The 22,144-nt window shown below is 35.0% G+C and overlaps 1 protein-coding gene and 1 long non-coding RNA gene across 2 annotated transcripts in view; both read left to right on the forward strand.

Annotated features, from left to right (window-relative positions):
* The window catches only part of LOC136302075 (uncharacterized), a 6,837-nt gene extending 1,783 nt beyond the window's left edge, over window positions 1-5,054 (forward strand). The window contains exons 3-5 of the long non-coding RNA XR_010723998.1: window positions 2,874-2,923; window positions 3,353-3,413; window positions 3,768-5,054. This is a non-coding gene — a long non-coding RNA (uncharacterized lncRNA). The remainder of the gene's footprint in view (window positions 1-2,873; window positions 2,924-3,352; window positions 3,414-3,767) is intronic.
* The window catches only part of CCDC178 (coiled-coil domain containing 178), a 149,972-nt gene that overhangs the window by 82,879 nt on the left and 44,949 nt on the right, over window positions 1-22,144 (forward strand). Inside the window, 3 exon segments of the mRNA XM_066184002.1 lie at window positions 10,691-10,880; window positions 12,886-12,946; window positions 12,949-13,034. Of these exon segments, the coding sequence (XP_066040099.1) occupies window positions 10,691-10,880; window positions 12,886-12,946; window positions 12,949-13,034 (337 nt within the window).

Consider the following 22,144-nt stretch of genomic DNA (forward strand, 5'->3'; position numbering starts at 1 on the left):
CTGTCCTACACTTTTTCTTACTTCCTTACTTTTGCATTAGTCACAGAGTCAGTATTTCCACATACCTTTCCGTATTTCATATCTGTAAACTGAGAGTGTTTTCCTCTCTGACATCCAGGGAATTTTTGCTATTGTAGTAGAAAAACTAAACTCTTGAGATGGTGTGCAAAACGGTTCATATTAATTGCTGACATGGGCATGGCCTTCTACTCTGCCTGAATACATAAACTGAGTATGAAATTTGTCAAGGTGTCTTGTCAAACCAGCCTTTTGCTGTCACTGAAATGTGCCAATCAGAGCTGAATCTGTATCAGTGGTTTAGCTAAAAATGCCTCCATTCTTAATGTCTCCTGAAGCTTTATCTATATTCTTATCAACCACTGCAGTAACACAGAGGAAGACTCAAAGCTAATGCAGCATGTGATAGAGTGATTCTATTTGCTTCAAGAACTCAGCAACTGCTCCTGTGATAATTGTGGATATGGGAACTTACTGCTTGGAGCATTCACATTACAAATACCTACATCACTCAAAGATAGAGAAAGGTACCACTTTCTGATCACTGAAGTTCTTCAGGTTTTGTAATCCACATATAAATTATTCTTATCCTTATATCCCTCCTTTCCCGTCCTTGAACAATCTCCATTTTTTTTTAGAATTCTGTAGTAGAGGACAAAATGACATTGTGTGTAGCTCCCTTTGCCCATTTATGAGCTGACCATGTTCTTGTGACACTGAGAGAGAAATCTTCTTTAGTTGTGACAGCACATCCACACACAGACAAGGGTAAAAGTACGTTTAGGAGGTATTTCTCAGAAAGCTGGCTGACAGTTGCCATTTCTCATCCTGGTTTTGATTCTGAAATTATTTGTAAAATACCCTGGTTTCTGAATTTGGCTCAACCTTCCTAAAACTCTATTTTGGCTTATCCTAAACATAGAATGTAGCTTCTTTCTCAGTGACAATATGTGTAATTTCAGATCCATTAACATCATTGAAATTACAAGAATGATCAAATTAGAATGGGTTACTCTTTTTATGTAGAAAAAGTACAGTTGTACCATTACTGTCGAACATGACATTTCTGAAATGAAAGACCAGTGTTAAAAACCAAAACAGTTGTAGAAGAGGAGTGACTTGGTTAACTTTGTTACCAGAAAAAACAGCTGACTCTGCAATTCCTGTTACATTATTACATCAAATATATCCTGAAGTCCAATGACAGGTTGAACAGGCTATTTATTATATAAATGCTTTCTATAATACAAATACAAATAAAATTATAATATACTTTATCTCTAGAAACAATAACAAAATGTATCTTTTTATTTAAATAATTTCTGAACTGCTGTTTGGTGCAATAAGTAAAAAATGTAGAAAAAATTAGAAAAATGTGGAAAGATTGGGGTTTTTGTATCCTTGTTATAGTTACTTGCTTAGAAGATTTATTAAATGCCCATGTATCCTGTTTTCTAAAGATTTCACACATCTGCTGAGTTGGTAACATTCTGTGAAATTCTAATGAGGAAAAAATGCCACATTCAGTTTAAAATATTTGCTGTAGTCGACCTAGCTTTTTTATAAGAGTTACTGTAAAATGCTATTCTGATTTGAAAAGTCCTAGGGAATATACTTTTACCATTATGTGGAAAAATATTTTTCTTTTCTGAGCATTACCATTTTTTTTAAAATGAGTGTTTAATAAAGAAACCTCACTATTAATTGTGTAACAATCCTATGTAAGTAGTTTGCATAAAATGTTGCAATTTACATAAACTATTATTATATTTCCATTTTACAGTTACTGCACTAGATTTTATGAGACCATTTATGATTTGAAGTTTGGCTTCTTTGAGGCTTAATTTGAATGGTGACATATGCTGTACAGTGAATATCCAGCAGGAGTTGTTATAATCTTCTGTCTCCTAGTGTTTGTTCTTTAATATTGGTGTTTCTTGGCTTTTTTTTTTCCTATTCAATGCAAAAATGATGGGCACATATTAATAGGTATGTTGTAAATTTTAGTCAGAGAAAGTTTGGGTAAAAAGACAGATTTCACCCTTAAAAAGACAACTGAAAACTCCTAATCTCTTTTTCTTGGAATTTCTGCCAAGGACTCTCTGTAGGGTAAGGAAATGAGAATGAGATAATCTCTCAGGTTTCCTGTTAATAAGATTTTAGTATGGTAGAGAGAGCATAATATAACAACATAATTGTACAGACAGCCACAATATTGCATTGACAGAGAGCTGAACCATGATCTGATGTATTTTACAAAGAATGCAGACCTATTCTAACTGAATAGCTAAAGTCCTGGTATTCTATTAGATTATAGTTATAATAATTCCATGTTTAAAATCCTAAACAGTCTTTTCCAAAATTTTAAAACAGTTTATTCTAATTGGAGTGGAAGGCAGCAGAGATGTACATAACCTTCTAAAAAATTTCATTTCACAGCTTTAGAACAAAATAGGAATGTTGATTTCCATCATGAGATTAGCTAGTGGTAATAATTTTTCAAAGAATTATGAAAACTTCTGGATACAAAGTCTTAAAGTGAATCTCTCTAATTCCATAGAAATTTAAATGAGTGAGCTTCAGAACCAGAATTAAATGCTAGCATTTTTATAGTTGACTACAATGTTTGCAAAAATAAAATATATTATTCTGTAAAATCAATTCAATTAATGAAACAGCAAAATATTTTATTATTTCCAATGAATTTAATAAAAATTCAAATCAACTATCTTATTTGTGTCTTTCTGTCACTTCAGAAGCAATGCAGTCATGGGGGAGGTGTGCATAAGTAATAGATATTGTGCTGAATATTGCTGTTTGCTTTATTGATACCTTTCCCACTTTAATTTTTACAGATGTACAACTGAAAGAACATTTGGTTTTGCATGAGCTTCAGAATAAAGAGGTTTATTTTTTATTTGCTTCATCTACTCGCAAAGCGCCATTATTGCAAAAATCTTAGTCTTTGTATGACGAAAAGAAAGTCTGTATCTAATGACCTTACTGTGAGTAATTAGCCTTTTCCCTAGTGATGCAGATTTGTCCATTCCTAAATATTTGAGAATGGGGAGCCTTTAAAAACTTCATCAGCTCATTGTAAGATAAATAAATGGACGTTTCCATACAGTTTTGTCTTTTCCAGAATAGCATTGCAAGTTCTCCCTCATAACATGCTCTAAAAATATTGACAGGTATATATTATCAAACTGTGATGATATAGAAGAAAAATTAATGATGCAATAATAGGCAAATAAGTTTGTGTTTAACAGCCTAAAACTATGTTATGCAGAAAACAATAATGAAATCGTAAACTCTTTTTTTTTCCCCTCTTCAGATAAAGCAGATAAACCTAAGTATGGAGAAGCATGAAGGATTGGAGGAGTTCTTAATTCTATGTAATTTCAAAATCTTTTTTATATTTATATCATCTTTAACCTGAATTTTATTACTGAATTGCATTCCATTATATTTCTAGGTTGACTTTAGTCCAAACAAGTAGCTCTCACTTTTTGTGAAATGAAAATTTTTGGCATGGAAAAATTGACAACAATCAATCTAAATTCAATATTGTAATGGTTTTGTATGGAAGAGATTTTTTCAAGAAAGTTACAGCAAAACCAATTGGGGACTAGGTTTGAATATTGACATCTGGTGGAGCCATGAAAGGTGACATGCCTCTGTGAACACACAGGGTTGAAATCAGAGGAATCTTTGGATAAGCCCTCTTTTTCCTTCTGACATGGGAACAGGTAACCACTGGCCACCGAAGGATGGGGGAAGCATCCATCAGCCTGCCCGGCTGCTGAGACCCTGGCCACCATTCTCCGGGCTGCTCCAACCTCTCAGCGTGATGCTACTGAGGCCCCCTATCAGAGCAGCTGCCCAAGAGGGAGAGACCCAGGCAAGATATTAACTCTTTCACTGCACAAATGAGACCTGAGGACATTAACCTTTTTCCCAAGTGAGAGGAAAAGGACAGAGTGAGACGTGGAGAGACACAGCATGAGGCTGAAGTCAGTGAAGAGAGAGAGAGAGTAGAAGTCCTAGGTGGGAGGAAGATTGAAAAGCTGCCTATTTTGGGCTGGACTTCTCTTGTGATGCCATGGGGAATAGACTAAAATATCCCTGTAACTTCTGGAAAGCTTCTTGGGTGGATGCGAAGTTCTAGTCATACCTGCAGACTGATGTAGCTGTGATCTAATGGAGAATTTTAAACTGAGGCAGATAGAAAGAGATATGAAGCCCTCTTCCCCCAAAGTAAAAGAAAACTTCTGTTATCTTGAGATGAAGATGATTTTAGAGATGGATGAAGAGAACCTTTGTTTTATACTAGAACAGTCATCCTTAAAATGTACCCTAATAAGCTAATGTGCCCAGGAGCACAGCTATGGGAAGTCTGACAAATGGGAGGGCCTTCACAGTTTGCAGAGTTTCCGGGCGGTTGCAGATTCATGACATGGGAGCTAACAGAAAACTGTTTCTTGTGGCAATGTCTCCATGGGATTTCTAAGAGAGGGTCCTCTCCCTAAGAACTGATGAAAGACTATTTTAAAGTGGTAAAACTGACCAAAAATCTCAGGTTTTGTCTCTTTATGTTGTCAGTGGGAAAGTGAAGAGTTGTAGGGGTGAGGAGAAGTGTTTTGAAGGTTTTGTTCTGATTCTTATTAATTTTTTCTTTCCTGTAGTTTTGTTAATAAACCTGTTTTTGTACATTTTAAGTTTTGAGCCTGCTTTGCTTTTCTCCTAATCCTCACAGCAGAAAAAGGGTGAGTAATTCTAGTAGGCACTTAAACAACTAGACTAATTTTGGGAAACAGGAATTGGTGAACGTGAAACCACTACACGTGTCAATGTTTTAGATTACTTACCATATAATGTAATGGAGAAACATTTCTATAATTTTTCCCCACATTGTTCTCAATTAACATAAATGTTGGTTTTAAAGCAAATATATTAAAAAAAAAAAGTAAGCATCTGTTGTGATATAGTGTCATATTGCTACCAACTGCATAACTGTAAAGAATTTTCTCTTTATCTTTTCTGGTCTTTGTATGATTGATTACCATTCAAAAACAATGGATTGGAAGAGATCCTCTTCAATCAATCCCTGACTTACTGGTACTGTAAATCATAAAAATTGTTTACAATTAACTTGTAATAAAATCTCTCAAAATCACTATTTTCCACAGTTTGTATGACTTCTTCATAGTTTGCACCAAACCCAATATGTGTTTCCTCTTACTTTTTGTATTATAATCTGTTGTCATTCATGTTTTCTGCAACAGCAGTATTATTTATCCTATTTCTTTTTGTCTTTGAACTGTAGCTTGTGTTCTGCTTGCTTTAATACCTCCTTATTTTTCACTATTTTGGAGTCACTAATTCACTTCTATGCCTTCTGAAGCTTTATTCCTGACATGACTGGTGGAGTCAGTGACCCCTACTACCTGAAGGCATGGTGCTTGTACTTCCAGTTCAGTGCTTTGGTATCTGTTCCCATGATAGCAAGAAAGAAAACAACTGTGACTTAAGTGTCATACTGTGGCAACAGATATCATGAAGATCTCCAAGTAAGTTCATTTTCTTTATCTTTTTATATAATGCAAATTCTTTAGTGTTCCTCCCAACACAATTTTACACTTATTTTCAGGAATTATTGAAGAGAATTATCAAAACCTCAATATTCACCTCATCTTGCTTCAAGACTTGGGAACTTCCTGGTCTCCTGCATGTCCTTTGAATTCACCTCTATATAATGTTTAACAGTATAACTAAGCAGTGCCATATTATGGTCTTGCAAAATGAAAACACAAAATATCCAGTAGCTTTTTAAAAATCCTGGCTATTGTTTTTCTTCTGCTGAATATCAGTGATCATGCCAGGTCACAAAATTGAGGTAGAGGCAAAATTTTAGTCCTAGACCAAGCTCTCCCCCATCCTTAATTCTTACAATTTAAAAAAAAACCCCAACTGTATTTGTCTCCCATCCAGAACAAAATTAATTAATTGTCAAGGACCACTATTGAGGTCCATTTCTGTTCAGCGGGGCATTGATAAATGTTTCAAAATTTTGATAGACATGAGATAAATACGTCTTATGTTCTGAAGGGCAGCTCACTCTTGTAGTTCAAAGCTTCTTTACATGTTGCTGTTGACAGACTATTGATGCTGGAGCATACGCAAATGTCTCTGGACTTCCATTGAAACCATTAGAAGAATTCCAGAACAGACACTTCTTTACTTTTAAAGAGTTTGGACTCCACAAAGTAAAAGTTTCCCCCTGCAATCAGTGTTTCTTGACTGCAGGCAAAGATGGAATTGAGAACACATAATCAATTGTGAAATCTATTGTGATCTTAAATAGTGGTGAATTTAACACACCGCTATTTAGCCAGTCATTTTTGGTTCTTTTTTAGATGTTTTGATCACAGCTTGAACCCCCAGAATTCAGTCAGTAGTAGCAGGCAGATTATAATAAGGTAAACTGCATATGTGTTTCTAATTCTCTGTTTAATTTGGATGTAGACATCTTTATTGGGAAGAGCCCAACTATATACTTTTTTTTTTTCTTTCACATCTCAAAAATCAGGGTCACTGTATGTCACAGGACAGACTGTTTTGTGGCCTTGCAAACAGTCACTGCTTTACCAGTTCAGGCCTCGAGGGTGGTAAATCCTTTGATTTCTCCAAGATTAATGCCTTTAATTAATTATGTGGGCTCCAAAGAACACTGAGGAGTGATAAAATTAAATATTTCTAGTACTCGAATTGTTGCACCCTTTTATATTTTCACATCTTCTGCACCAATGTAATCATGGCTAAAGTATGCATCAACATAAAATAATAGAGCATTCAGATATTATTCTACAACCACTGAATCTTTTTATTATCAATACAATTAAGTTCATATGCCAAAAAATAACTTTGTAGAGGTCAAGAATATTTCACAGGAAAGACTGTGAACAAAAATATTTTGGCTGACATGAAGAATTGTATGCTATTTTTAATATTATGTATTTCTTTTTGAATACTTGTAATGTTAAAGCAGACAAGTCTGTGCTTATATTTCCTGATATTATTTTAATAACTTTATTATTTTAATAGCATTTTTTCATTGTTATTTTAGCAGCATTTGTTATTTGTATAACTCAACAGCCACATAAATTTTCTACCAAGCATTTAATGCATATCTGGTTTTATCTCCTATATTAATTCTCCATTTGAGTAATTACAAGAATGAAACTTGTTTTTTTCAGAACTGTTGGAACTGCCATTAGAAGTGTTATCAGTGAAAGGCTACTTGTAGTCACTGTTACCTCAGTTTGCAGATAGGAAAAATGCAATTGTCAGAAAACATTTTACACCATATTCCTATTGCGAGAATAATTATTTTTTTCCAAATGGTCTCTAGAAAATTATTTAAAAGTATCCTCTCTCATTCTCTCTGTCAATCCATGTATATAATTAAGTGTGCATCTTCTAAAATTCCTCCCAAACATAATATAGAAAAATACATACCACAGATGTAAAAAGATACTGTCTTTTAGATAAAGAGTTAGTTTCAGCAACTCTGGGCTATGTGGATTTTTTTCCTTTGGCTGAGGATAGAGGGGAAGACCTGTCTCAGCTCAGGGACCATCAAAATCTGTATTTGATCAGTATGTAATATCAACAACATAAATCCCCTCATGTTAGAGCTTGTTTAAGCAGGGCTCAGCTGTTTGCACTGTGTACCTTAAAAGAGTTGCAGTTGTAGAGATTTACTGAGTAGCTGCATGATCCTTGGTACATAAATTACCAAATAACAAATGCTGGTGGCAGCATCAACAGAAGATCAGAAGCAAGAAGAGTGAATCACTGATCATCTTAGTTTCTGTTGTATCTTCTGTGACTTGTTGTGTCCCAAACTATTTCCTATCAAGCATTCATTGATCAATTGAGCCTCAGACAAGAAAAACCCCAACACCTCATGCTTGCTTTAAAATAAATTTCTTCTGCCAAAGCTGGGAGACTTGTCAACTCTATTACATTTACCTTGTGGCACTTGGTATCACCATGCTTTATATGCCCTGGGAAGAAACATATTTGGTATGGAACAGACATTACTGGAAAATTGCTGCCAAACTCCTCTAGGGAATCTTTGTGGAGTGTGAGGGACAGATGTATTACAACCACAGTAAATTTAAAGGCAAGTTACTTTGGGGTTTGGTGTTCATATTATGAACAGGATACTTTATACCTATAAAAGAAACCATCATTCCTGCCTGGAGAAACCAATTTCATTCCTCACAACATCAAGTTTAAGTAGTATAGCCAATTAATATAGATCCTTTAAGAATTAGTTCATTGTGCTGATGCACCTGATTGTCAAAATCAATTGTTCTTATCTTTCAAATAAAACACTGCTGTCAGAGTGACCATTCGAAATGACGATTGACCCTTTAAACCACAGGGATTTATATCATGTTTATAGGTATATCATTACGTGGACAAAATCATTGATCTTAAGATTCGTCTCTACAATTCTTCACATGGAACCATAAAATAATTTTTGGATCGCTTGCGACACAATGTGATTGGATTTCCTCCTAGAAATTCTATGTTCCTTTTAAATCTCTGTAAGTTTTTTGATATTCACAAGAATTTCTACATCTTAACTACGCATAGTGCAAAGAAATACCTTCCTTCATTTGTTTTTAATATGGCTAGTTTCACTTCATTCCTTTACTGTGTGACTGAAATTTCATTTCAGGTAAGACCCACCAAGAAATTCCTCTGAATTATTGGATGTTTTCCATCGAAAAAAGAAACTTCATTAGAATGTGCAAATCTAAAAAAAATTTTCCCTTATTTTGAATGCAAATTCCAGAATGTTTGAAAAATTCAAATGTACCAATGGACAAAGTCTTATGAACTAAAAGTTTTGATCAAGTTTTGCTGAGGAGCAAAAGATCATGAACTGTGATGCTTTTTATAAGTTCACAACTCTACAAATTCGTAAGTTTGAGTGCCACAGATAAAACAAAAACAAACGTCAGAATTGTCCACCTGAATATCTTACAATCAGTTTTGTGGTTTATATTTCTGTTTTCCTAGATCAGTAGAAGGAGGTGTAGTGCATATCCTGCATGTCAAGTTAGGTCAACTTTCCTAAAGTCAGAATGTACTTAAAGACTCTTTTCCCTGCCTACACTCTGGGAAATCTTTCGCTGTAGAAATGTCAGTGAGTAACAGTCCGGTATTTAAATGATGTATGCTCTTCACTTTCCAAACCTCAGCTCTTTTTTCAGAAGACTGAATTAGAGGAAAATAACCATTTCACTTTGTCTGTCTCAGCTGACATAAACTATGCAATGAAGCAATTTTGGAGAGTGGACAAGCAGTATAACTGTCTGTACAGACATAGCCACTGAGTCTCATGACATGTGAAAAAAGCTCTTGTCTTCTTTGGCATGTCGTTATTAACTCTCAAAATATCTGTACCATTTTAAATCATACAAAACAGTAGAACCTCATACAAAATAGTAGATTTTTTAGTAAGGTAAATGTATTGGTGAAAATCAGTACATTTCAAACTTTTCTGTCATTTCCCCATATTCCTTACATATGTGAAAGTACTGGGATGCTGAAAACATTATGTGCTTTTGGGCAGTGAATGTAAACATATTAACATCAAGCATTCTATATTTTTTAAGGAAATCTGAAAACTGTCCAAAGATTAATCAAGAAGATAATCACATCTTCTTCAATTAATTATCCAGCTTTCTTTTTATTGTTTTGAGATTTCTGGAGGACACACATCATTTTAGTATTTTAATGATTTAGAGAGTGATAGACGTACAGAAAGGATTTTTACATTTAGTTGCATAATCACAACTAGCTTCTAGCCAAGGTTTTTAGAAATTTTGTATAAATACAGAAACAAAAATTAGTATGTCTTTGATTAAGACATTGCATAGTAAAAGGTGTAAAATCAGTGTTAGTATGCTATCTTGGGAACTCCCAAAATTTGAGTAGTTCCAAGGGATTCGGGGGGACCTGTTCAGGCATGCTACAATTTGCCTTGGATAGTTTTGTCTTTAAAAGGTGAGACACTAAATTATCCACTTGGGAAGAGATTCAGAAAACATACGATTCTTCAATATTATGTACTGGGACCCCAGAAGAGCTCAGACTTTATTAGTCCACTAATTCACAAGATTTCCTTTAGAGATATGGGAGATAGTAAAGTATGGTCTGAGCTTTACCAGCGTCCTCTAGATCCCCTGGGTTTTGAGCAAACTTGTAACTACAGTATAAGGCTGAAAAGTCTGTTGTTTCAGATGTGTTCCCAATATATATTTATGTTGTTTTTCCAAAGACAGCTTGAGTAGCAGCAACAGGATCTTTTTGTAGGATTCACATAAAAATGGTGATTCGAACCTGGCCAAATTAATCTATACTCCTTAATGCTCAAAATATATTTTTCCACCTTAGGCATGTACCTTTTAACCTAAAGAGTTTCCTGTCAAATGGGAGAAGAGCAGCAGGGAGGTAAACAGAATAACATACAATATTATTCTTTCAAAAATAAACCCAAAATTATAGACAATTCCTTTGTTTGGATTTTGGTGAGGCAACCATTGGGACAGGTGGTTGCAGCCCACCGCCTGTGGTGCTGTTTCACTCACAGTTTCAGATTGTCAAGCCAGAGGGCTGCCCTCACTCCTGCTGGGTCAACAGCCTCCATCCAGGGAGCAGATGATGATGACATTTGCTGCAGCTGCTCTGGTGGTTCTGCTAGCTCTGCTTTCTGCAAGGGCACACATGGCTCTGCAAATGGGATTACAGAGTCCCCTTGCATGAAACAGGCTCTGTTGGGGGTTAGGTTTGTTCCTTCTTTCTCTAAAGAATTTTTTCCCTGTAAGTTACCAAGGAGACCAAGTGTTGGCTACTTGAGAGTACTTAGCTGAAACAAAGAAGTAGACAAAGTTGGAAGGGGAAGATAATGCAGGTAAAAGAGCTTGAGGCAGCTGCGGGCTGTTCTTTTTTTCGGCGTTTGGGCGTTTGGGGAGAGAGAACGGCTGGGCTGTTGCTGGCTGGAAGAGTTTCACTGTGGCCAAAGGGATCCAGTCCTGGGAAATCTACTACCACCAGTTCAGCCTAAATCCTGAGCCTTCTCTGCCACCCGCGGGAGCTGGGCCAGCCGTGCCTCGCCTTCGGTTCCTTAGGCGCTGCTCCTCTTGCTACAGTGTGACCCTGCACCCCCTGTGCTGCCGAGACATCCTGCCCCTGCCTGCCGGGACACCCTGCCATCCCAGCTACCAGCCTGGGACTTTTCCACTGTTTCAGCTTGGTGCTCTGAGGATCCTGCAGGGACACCGAAACCAAACTGCCCTGGGTTTTGTGAAACAAAGCCCTCAAAGTTCTTAGTACTGTTCTCTTTAGGTATTAATGCTGTAGTTGTTTGTGGGTTTTTTTGGTTTTTGTGGGGTTTTTTTTGGGGGGGGGGGGGTTTGTTTGTTTGCTTTGTAATACATACCAGTAAAGAACTGCTATTCCTATTTCCCAAATCTTTGCCTAAGAGCCTCTGATTGTAAATTTATAATTGAAAAAAAAAAAAGGGGGGGGAGGGGGGGTTTACACTCTCCATTCCATAAAACCCTCCAGCTTTTACCTGGCAGATACCTGTCTTCCCAAACCAAGACAGGCTCTTAAGCAGAGTCCTCCACCTCTAAAAGCTTTTAGACTCAGACTTTTGCATTAGGAGGCTTTAAAATATCACCTTAGATTGTAGCAGCCACTCATCACATGGACATTTGGGCTTAGTTGGCCCAGGCTTCTACAAACCGTGGTAATTGTAAACTCTCCTCCATTCCACCTTATAATGGGCACATGCTTTTAACAGAAATACCTCCCAAATATAACTGACAACAAAATACACAAATTTCATGACTTTTCCACTTGATGGGGGGTTTTGAGCTCCTCTCAGCTGAGTAGCACTCCATCACTAGCCATGTTTTAAACATGTGCTTTAAGGCTGTACCTTTGAAATATATCTGAAGAAATGTTTTGAAGTATGGAAATCAGCCATCCTGTGCTTTTATAGGGATGAAATTAAAAGAAATTCTGAATGTCAAATAGTGAAATTTCAATATCAAACTAACTGATGATTAACAGTCAACCCAGGCTCTCTTTCCCCTAAGTGGTTTATAATAGAAAAATAATGAAAATTAATATAGAATTGTTTGTCAAAAATCATGCAATAGCATGCATTATAATCAGAGAAAGCTCAATCAAAATCAGATTTAAAGAAATGGAGATTTTTCTGTTTACCGAATCATACATTCCAAACAACTTCACCTGGTATTAGAGTGTGAGATTCAAACATTACATAAGTCTTAAAAATAAAGCTAATCCAGTTGGAAACATTAAAATTTTTGAGGAAACACACATGTATTTCATTGTGTCGTTTTTACTAACAAGTTGGAAAATCAAAGTTAGGAAAATTAAAATATATGCATAAATTTGATGTATTCTCCGGCAATTAAGATGCTAGCTTTTATGCAGAAAGATCTTCTGTAGTATAAAGGAGGATGCAAGGATGTGTTCTTTTTAGTAGTTACTACTGTAACTATTTGCATTGTTATTTTCTGTACAAATCATTTATTAATAACATGCTTTACTACTAATACATTCAGAAAAATCCTTACCACCCAAAATTCATTTGCAGTTTTTCCATTTGTTTCAGTGGGACCATAATCTTGTCATCTACCTTTTGCAGATATTCATATGTGAGTGATTCAGGGAAACTGTGTAAGTGACCTATAATTATATTCTTTAGAAAGGCATTTTCCAGTAAGTGTAATCAATTACTTTTCTCTTTAGGCTTCTCTGGATCAAATAATTAAAGAAAACCTGTGGTTATCTCAAGAATATCAAATTTTTGAAATTACTATTTAAACAGTTAAGCAGATCTCACAGAAATCTATGAAAATAGTATCAGGGTGGGAGATGCTGTTAGAGACGGTCAGCAGGTAAAGTGCTAATATCGCTCATTCAATTCATTTATCTCTTCTCTAAAATTCATTTCTTCAATACAGCTACTTGATAATAATAGAATACCTGAAGTACTATCATGCAAATTTTTTTTTTTTTTGGCTATTTCACCCTTTCATATTTTCTTTTTTTGCTTGATTGCCGTAGTGGGGGTTTTTATTATTTTTAGAGGACAGTTCATCTAAGGTTTTTAATTTTTTCTTTTTTTTAATTAGATGTGCTGTGAAACCTAAGTTAAGTGATATTGCAGGACTTTGTTGTGGTAATGTAATCCTGATTGACAGAAAAATATTTTCTGTTTCTTTTTCTTGTGTTTACAGATAGCTGTCAAAATAAAAACCTATCATTACCAACTATAATCAGTAAAATGTACTGTTCGGGTATTTTTGTCAGGTTATTGCTTATTTGCCTTCAATGTCTACATTTCTGTAAATGAATGTGCATTTAAATTTTCATGTTCACAGACCTTACCTTCATACCAAAGTTTCAGGGAGGAAACTTTCTTAACTCAAGCCCTATGCAGGAACCATGTTCTGATATATTGATATTTCAGTCCCTTTTCTCAAAGTACAGTGCAGAAGTGTTCAATTTATAAATTAGATGTACAACTGAGATTATTTGCTAGCATTTTACTTTTAGCAACCCATTTTATATCTTATACCCATATTTTCATTGCTCATTTCTTCTTACCACCACAGTTAGTCTTGCATTTTAAAATTCACTGAATTCAGTTTGCTCCTGACAAATAAAAAACAAGAAAATCCCTTCCTAGATGTTCTTGTTAACTATATAGTTCTTCTGCATTTCACAACAAAATTGGTTTTCGGTCATATATTCTTAGGGATAACCATATTTAGGGAACAAGTTGGAGATTTAAAACACAAAAAACAGAGGAAGTAATTACTTATCTTTCTTCATTGAATAAGTATAAATTATGTTCTTTTGATATGATAGCAGAGGTATGCTAGTTTATGCTAGGAGTAATGCTAGATGTTTAAATTGAATTTAAAGTATTTTTTCTGAATGTAGTATTATGATCTACTCTCTTCAAGCCTCTCTGCAGAGAAATACATCTATGTAGGGTTATCAACTGGATATTTTGCTTCTTTGAATGTAAGAATATCTGGTTTCTGCATTCTTAGAATTTAGTAGTTCTTGGTAATATTTGTGAAACAGATTTTTCTCTCAACAGTTTACCTCTTCTGGACATAGTATTGATGACATTATCATGCATCTTAATGATGTAGTCTGGAAGCAAAAGAAAATTGCAAATGAGCTGGCATATATTATTGCTTTCTTCCTTCTCAATTTGAATACAATAAAATAAAAATAGTAAAATATAGCAAAATAGAAATGCAATACCAACAGGATCTAGTTCATCAGCAGTGCTATATAATAATTCTGTATATAATAATTGCTTTTTAAAATCTTGTTTATGAATAAAATGATGATGATGATGTTGCAATTCTATAGAAGCCTATAATCAGCTTTACAATACATATACCAGGCTTGTCATAGGAATCAGTGATGGCATTGACTTTCGAACATTGGACAGTCCAGCAGTGTTATTGTAGGAAGAAGAGAAATTCTCTTCACAATATTAATTTAAGTATTACAGAGACAACTTAATCTAAATCCTTTTTGACAACTCTTCCTTTTGTTTAATGAATAATTAGTCCAACTATTAAAATATTCCTACCATTTTCACACAAAGAAAGTATTTAGGAAGTACAACAGAAGGAAAAAAAAACATACTGATGATATATACTGCCTCTAAAAAGAAGATGCATTTTCTTTGTGTGATTTTGCTAATAAGCAAATTACAGCAGCAACAGAAAATCAACTCTGGAGGAGTGTCAAAGTAATGATTTTTGCTGGTGCTCTGTATTATATGTGCACTACTACAATGACATGAACGTTCAAGAAGAAAGAGTGTTCATCCCTACTTAATTCCTGAGAAATTTCTTCCCTATGTATACAAAATTACTCAAAATTAAAAGCCAATTTTACAAGTATTAGTATAAAAGGAAAGTTGATTTTGTTTTTTGTTTCCTTATTTTCTTTTCCTTCACTTTAACTGGAAACACCCAAGGCCAGGTTGGATGAGGATTTGGGCAACCTGGTCTAATGGGAGGAATCCCTGCCCATAACAGGGGAGTTGAAACTAGATGGTCTCTAACCATCCATTCCAACCAAAACCATTCTATGATTCCAAAGCCTAATGTGATCAAATAGTATTCTAAAAAAAAAAAGAAAACTATTTCCGTATAGTTCTTTACCTTGAGATACTCCTGTCCTCAATGGTTTGTTGTTTCTTTTTTCCTTAGTAGTCTGCTCACTGGAAAAAAATCTGCTGTCCACAAGACATTTTTGATATATCCCTTACATCTATATCTTCCACTGATCAATGGCGTGTCTGTCATGTTGAATGTGCAATCTTCATTAAAACATGAATCATACATTTCCACTTTTCCGAGACGACTTTGGAATGAGGTATAATGGATATTGATATTATCTTTAAATACATTCTATTTAGTATCTAGTATTTCCCTTAAACATTTAGATTTGAGTAGAAGTGTTGGGTTTTTTTAATGGGGGGGTGGAGGCAGGGTGGGGGAGTGGGGGGGTGGTGTTTTTAATGGTGTGGCAAAATCCTGTGTGTAAAAGATTTGTAGATTGATCAATACATGATAGACTTTCTGTAACAAAATCTTGCACAACAGAGTTTCTTCCCTGCAAATGTGTAGCAGCAGTTTCTTCTGGAAAGCTCCATGGGCTGGCATATTAGTACCTGGAATGTGATTATGCTTTCAAAACAAATCTAGTTATTTACAATATCTTTCTTTTTATACTAAATAATCTTAGAATATCTATTCCATGGGTCAAATTTGATACTTTCAGTGTATTGTGCTAATGTGCCAATGGTTGTATTGTAGACATCAGCTTTTGTTCTTCTAGTAAAAGATCTGAAACATAGAGGTTTGACATGTCTTTATAAGTAAAGAACCTATCCTCTTCTGTCTGCTGTCTGTCCGCTATCTGTCCTTAACACTGCAAGTGGCATCATCTCGCAAAATATTGACAATTGGTTTTGTTTGCATAATTTTATCGAAAAACTATAATGCAAATTCTAATTGCTTTAAAATATAAGTAAAATATTTATTCTCATATTCACTACCTGGTATCTTCAGGTGGCCACATTATAGTAATATTTTGGAGAGAGGGAGTCTATTAATTCCTGTTCCTTTTTTTTTATTTTCTGGATAACTGGCATATTATTGCAGTAAAACATATGTAGGGTCAATTCATGCTGAATAGTTATTAGAAACCATGATAACAAAAGTCATTACACTGCAGTTCAGTTTTGACAGTAAAATTTCTGCAACATTATCACAAATCCTCATGCATTAGTGCAATGATCCTTACTATAGTTTCATATTAGAATCAAGAGACTGCTGTAGTATTCTTGATACAAAAAGTCATGCAAGTCAAGTGAAGTTCTTTTATGCCTTTATAGATAACATATTTTCATGTTTTTCTCAGGCATGTCTCTAAGTCTGAGCCCTCTTGGGTATTTCCTCCATTAGTATATTTCTCATCTGGGTTATAACTGTTTTAAAATAATGTCCCTGTTTTTTTAAAAAGGCCAAATATAAAGTAAACCTGACAATGGGCACAAGTCAGTTCAGGTAATGAATTCCGTCTCATTTCGTTGTTCCTACATATTGACCTAAACGGAAAAAAAAACAAACAGCTGTCACATAAAGAAAAAAATAATTTCTGATTCTAAACTTTGGGTTTAGTTCACTTATCTGGATATCGTGGTTTACTTCAAGTCTTCACAAGACTAATAGTGAAAGCACAGTTAAGATTTTGGCAAAAACTCCCACCCATTCCCAATTTCTTACAAAACTTATAAGAAAAATAAAACTGTCAAGGATTCAGTGTGAAAGAAATTAAAATTATTATAGAAAGAACTTAATCATTGTTATTTCTTTATATATTAAATCTTTAACCAACTTTCATAACTATTTTGATTAGGGAGATAAATGCATGATTGAGCTGACATTTGGGTTTTGCCAATATAACAAGACTAGATAGTAGCTAGTAAGCAAAAATGTGTAATTTACAGGATTTTTAACTGAAGTTCTCTTTGACTTAGAGTTTTGATACTATATTATGTTGACAGAATAGCCGGTTTCATATGAAAACATGAGGGAAAAAGATGTATCTTCAATAAGCTTTTTATTATGTAAATTTCCTAAACTTTCTTAGAGATAATTACATTTAAACAGTGTAAACATCAAGTTAATGTTACAATTAAATTTGAATCAATAACTCAACAAGTTCAAATGACTGAATCAGAATATTAATGCAACAGGCAACCAAACCTAATTATTAGTTTTGATAGCAAAAGGATATTTTTGAGCTAATCTATGGAGATGTCAGTCTCCCTTTCAGATGCATCAGCCGTATCAGTGGGTAATCAGGTCACAATTTTGGTGCATTGGATAACAGTTCTGCAGTCACGGAATGCAGCGAAGTCTGTAGGACTTCAGTGTTGGTTTGGTCCTAGTGTCTCCTAGAAAGACTGAAGTCTCTTTGCTCTGGTTTGGGGTTTTTTCTAAAAAAATGTAGGAATTTGATAATTCAGTTTGTCATTTCATTTTAAAGCTGAGTGTTCTCGAATGCCTGGAGAGTAAAGATTATGGAAAATCGGGGTTTTTTTCCCCTGCATAGTCATAGATATTTAAAGGATACTTGCCCCTCTTTTTACCTCAGGGACACCTGTGGTATTAAGACAAATGAGATGAGTAGGAGTATTTCTAGTTTAAGTGGCCCACATTTCTTACAGTACACAGTTCTTTAAATAGAGGGGTGTGAATGGTGATGCCATTGGGCACTAGACCTTGATTCACAAAACAAGCAATTTTGACTGCAGATCAAATATTCCTGCAGTGCTATAGTGACACGACTTGATGCTGGTAAGATCATGATTCAGCCTTTGAGTGTCAGGCAAATAAACAAAAATTATCTCTTTTAAGGCATGAAAGAATTTAATCAGTAGGGGTTTCTTCGTGTGCTGAATTGGTGCATGTCAGTAATGTCACTTAAGAACAAATCATCAAAGAAACAGGCATGAACTCAGTTCTTCCACCAACTTATGATTACGTTACTTTTTACATTACTGCATGAACTTATTTTTTGTTGTTTCCCAGCAGATTCTACCTCTAATTAAAAAGAATTATTGTTTGGGTTTGTTTTCTTTTTAACCCCACATCCTTTTATTTTTTCCCAGACTCTAAGCACCAGACTGAACAGAAAAGAGACACTGGGGAAGGACCTCTCTTGTACTAAGCAAAGTAGAAAGAGAGGGACACTGCTAGAAATTCTATTAGACCATCAGTTCCAACATGTACATAAACATTAATATGTGTGTGTGCACAAATTGCAGGAAAGTCCTGATATGAGGCTGATCAGTCCTTGGTCAGCTGGTGTCTGCCATCATCTGTCTCATTTCGGATGTCTGAAAACACTGACAAGGTGGAGATGTCTTTAAACAAGCTTTTCAACACACTTCCCTTAGGAAGGAGACCTTACCTTGATCCTGTTTTATGAAATTTTCACACTGGGAAATATATGTATGTGAGCTGACTTGACCCAAACATAAGACTGGCTTTTCTGTAACGCTTTACAGAGATCTTAGAATTATTTCTGAGTCACAAACTTATTAAATTAAAAAAACCCCAGAATCAGGAGTCAGAAGAGCTTCTTTTCAAGTCTCCCTTTTCTTCTTCTTTCAAGTTTTTTCCTTTCTTTCTCTTATTTAGATCTAAAGTAACCAGGTTTAATAGTTCCAGAGTAATAAACAACTTCCTGAAGAAATACCCAAAACTTCAAAAAATGGCCATATCTTATCTACTTGCTGGTTAGAGCATGGTGCTAATAAGACCAAGGCTGTGGGTTCAATCCCCATATGGGCCACTGACTTGAGAGCTGGACTCAGTGATCCCTATGGGTGCTTTCCAACTCAGAATATTCTGTGATTTTGTGATTTTTACTGTATGAATTAATAGTTTGAGATTTAGATTCTTATTAGCTGTAGAAACTCATGTTCCTTCAGATTTACTTCAAACTTATATTAAGGTCATCATTAAGGCCACTGAGTTAGAGCTTAATCTTGCAAATATTTTACAAAAAATATTTGGTGTCAAAGTAACTTGATTTAGTACTTAGTAACTGACAAAAAAACCTTGTAGACTATAACCAACAAAATTCTCTAGATTAATAATAATCATATATTTGCTTTCCTTTGTAGGTTATAAGCACTTCTTAGAATCTTTTATGCTAATAAAGCGCACCTATACTGTAACTTACCCCAAATACTTTACAGTAGGGGTACTCATGTTAAAGTCTTTTTAGGCCTACATTTTCCATACTTATTTGCTTGGAAAAGCAAAAAATTCTTAATGGTTTAACATATAAGATTAATGTGACTTGTTATGCACACTGTACTTCTAGAAACTGGTAGAGATTTTGTGTTGTGCCTTCTTAAACCTTTCTGCTCCAAAAGGGTTATAATAGCATGAATCAGCAGGAATGTTCTCAGCTACAATCAGCTGGAAATATTTTGAAAAATATTACTCAACTGTCGGTATTGAACATCTGTTGGGGATTGGGGAAAAGTTATTCCAAGTTTTTATTTCATAAAACTATTTTTTTTCAGTTTTGAATGTGGGAAAAAAGTCTAACAATGTGCTGACTACACACTCTATAGTTTAGAGTATTATATAAATAATTTTCTGGAGAATTCATAAAAGGATAAATTTATGTGGAGAATGTAATTCTGTGTAAAAGACCATTTCAAGTAATCTACTAAAACTGTCAGCAAAGTTTTTTGTTCAATTTGTACACATAGATAATATCCCATCTTCTAAGAAGAGCAGGTAGAATTGCTGTCTCATGTATTCAGGATAAGGAATATTGTGAAAAATTACAGCACTATGGCTACCAGACATCTTAATGATTAATCTTACAGATTACTTTAAAAAATGACAGAGGGCTCACTCCAAAACAGAAATTTGGAGTAAGAAAGAAGAAATCATTTTATTCCTTGAAACGGAGAAGGGAACTGATGCATGATATGATACACATTACCTTTCCAAATCAGTAATTTCCACAAAGACACAGAAAATAGCCTAACGCAGATTTGGTTGAAGGCCTCATTAGCATTACAACAACAAGGATGAAGAAGACCTTATGAAAAAGACCTATCTCAGAAAAAAGAGTAACTGAATGGTTTAGACTATTTTTAGTCTGTTTTGGCATTCAGTGCTCCACCTCAGAGTGCTACACCTTCATTGTGTATCACAACCATGGCCTTCTTTGGAAATAATATTGTCACTGTTGTTCATTAAAAGGTGTTCAGGTTTACTACCAAGCATAAGAACAAAAGGTGGCCACAGACTGTGCAGGAATAGCTCAGTGATGCTGATGGGCAACATCTTTCCCCTGTTGGATACTGAACCTCCCACCATTGCAAGCATCCCTGGGATTGAGAAGGGAGCATATTAAGAGCAGATATGCCATCCTGATGTCCTTGGAGTTTTGAAATTATTGATATTGAGATTCAAACGGTTATTCCTCTCCATAAGAAGAACCAGAAGGAAGAACTAGAAGGGTTTCTCTTGAAAGTAACAAGGAGACCAGGCAATGGCTCTTGGAAAGCATTACATTACCAGCTGAAAGGTACACAGTGAGAGCATTTAGTTTTGTCTGGAAGGAATAGATGAAAGAAAAATTTTTTTATTCTTATGCACCTTTCTGATGAAGACACCTGACCTAAAAAAACAAATTAGAAGATGTAAAAACATGAAGGAGTTCATCATGTCTCCCAGTCAACCATTTACCGACAGTGCTTTTCTTAAACACATGGAAGGTTAACGACTAAGATCTTTCAAGCATTATTTTTAAAACATGGTCAGCCATAAAATAAGAAAGCACATATCCAGAGAAATGAATGGTTTGAAAACCTGATTTTAAAGTTTCAGAGAAAGAAATAAAATTCTCTTATTTTCCAAGAACACCTGCCTGAATGACCAAGTTACAAATTTTCCTTGAATGAGTCGATCTCAGTTTCTCACTGTATTTTCACACACTGTGAATAATTGGAGGAGACAAAAAGGATGAAATAGTCCTTAAGATGTTCATCTAATACTAGGAACCCAGCTTGAAAGAAACTTCAAGTAAATTATACTAAAAAAAAGTAATTTCATCAGTAATGCTAAAGGAAGAAACTCCAGAATAATGTAGGTCCCAGATCTGGGCATGCTACTGAAAGGCATTTTATCTTCTTCCAAATCTCTGCTCTAAATCAGACAGTGAAAATATCAATTTGAGTCTTTCACTTCTTGAGAACCCTTAACCCTGGGATTTTGGAGAACAGTCTCCTTTATTTTCACGGTTTGAGCTTTTACCCCTTCACAATACTACAACATAGCAGGGCACTTCCAAGGCTGCTGACAGTCACAGATACTCTTGCTGCTACCTGACCTGCATATTAAGGTTGGAAGCTTTTTCCTTTCTTTATGGGTGCATGTCTGGTGGGATATTAGAATATCTTTTAAGATGTCCCAGAGGCTTGGTTTCTAGTGCCAATCTTCCTTCAGTGAAGAGTAACTTTGTCCAGCTCCATTCTTTTTTTGTTTTGTTTTGGTTTAGTTTTTTGTTTCATTTTTGCTTTTGTTTTTGGTTTTTGGTTTTTGGTTTTGGTTTTGTTGTTTTTTGTTTGTTTTTGTCTGGAATTAGGCTGAATCTGTAAGTAATAGCACTTAGAATATTAAAAAGTGACAACACAGGTACAAATAATGAGAACTAGGAGTAAATGAAAAACTACACTTGCTCTATTTGCATTGCAAGTTGATGTCAATTTCCATCTTCAAGTAGCTTTCTGCTTCCCTCTTAATAATGTGGTTGTGTGTTTCAGGTTTTGAGAATGTTCCTCTTCTCTTAACGTTATACCTTGTATGCTAGGATCACTCTTACCTTTCAAAACTTCTAGGAGGGCTAGATGGATTTAGCATTTTCC

This window comes from Chamaea fasciata, unplaced genomic scaffold (assembly GCF_029207755.1).
Source record: "Chamaea fasciata isolate MVZ Bird 193981 ecotype frontalis unplaced genomic scaffold, bChaFas1.0.hap1 SCAF_1, whole genome shotgun sequence".
Taxonomy (NCBI): Eukaryota; Metazoa; Chordata; class Aves; order Passeriformes; family Sylviidae; genus Chamaea; species Chamaea fasciata.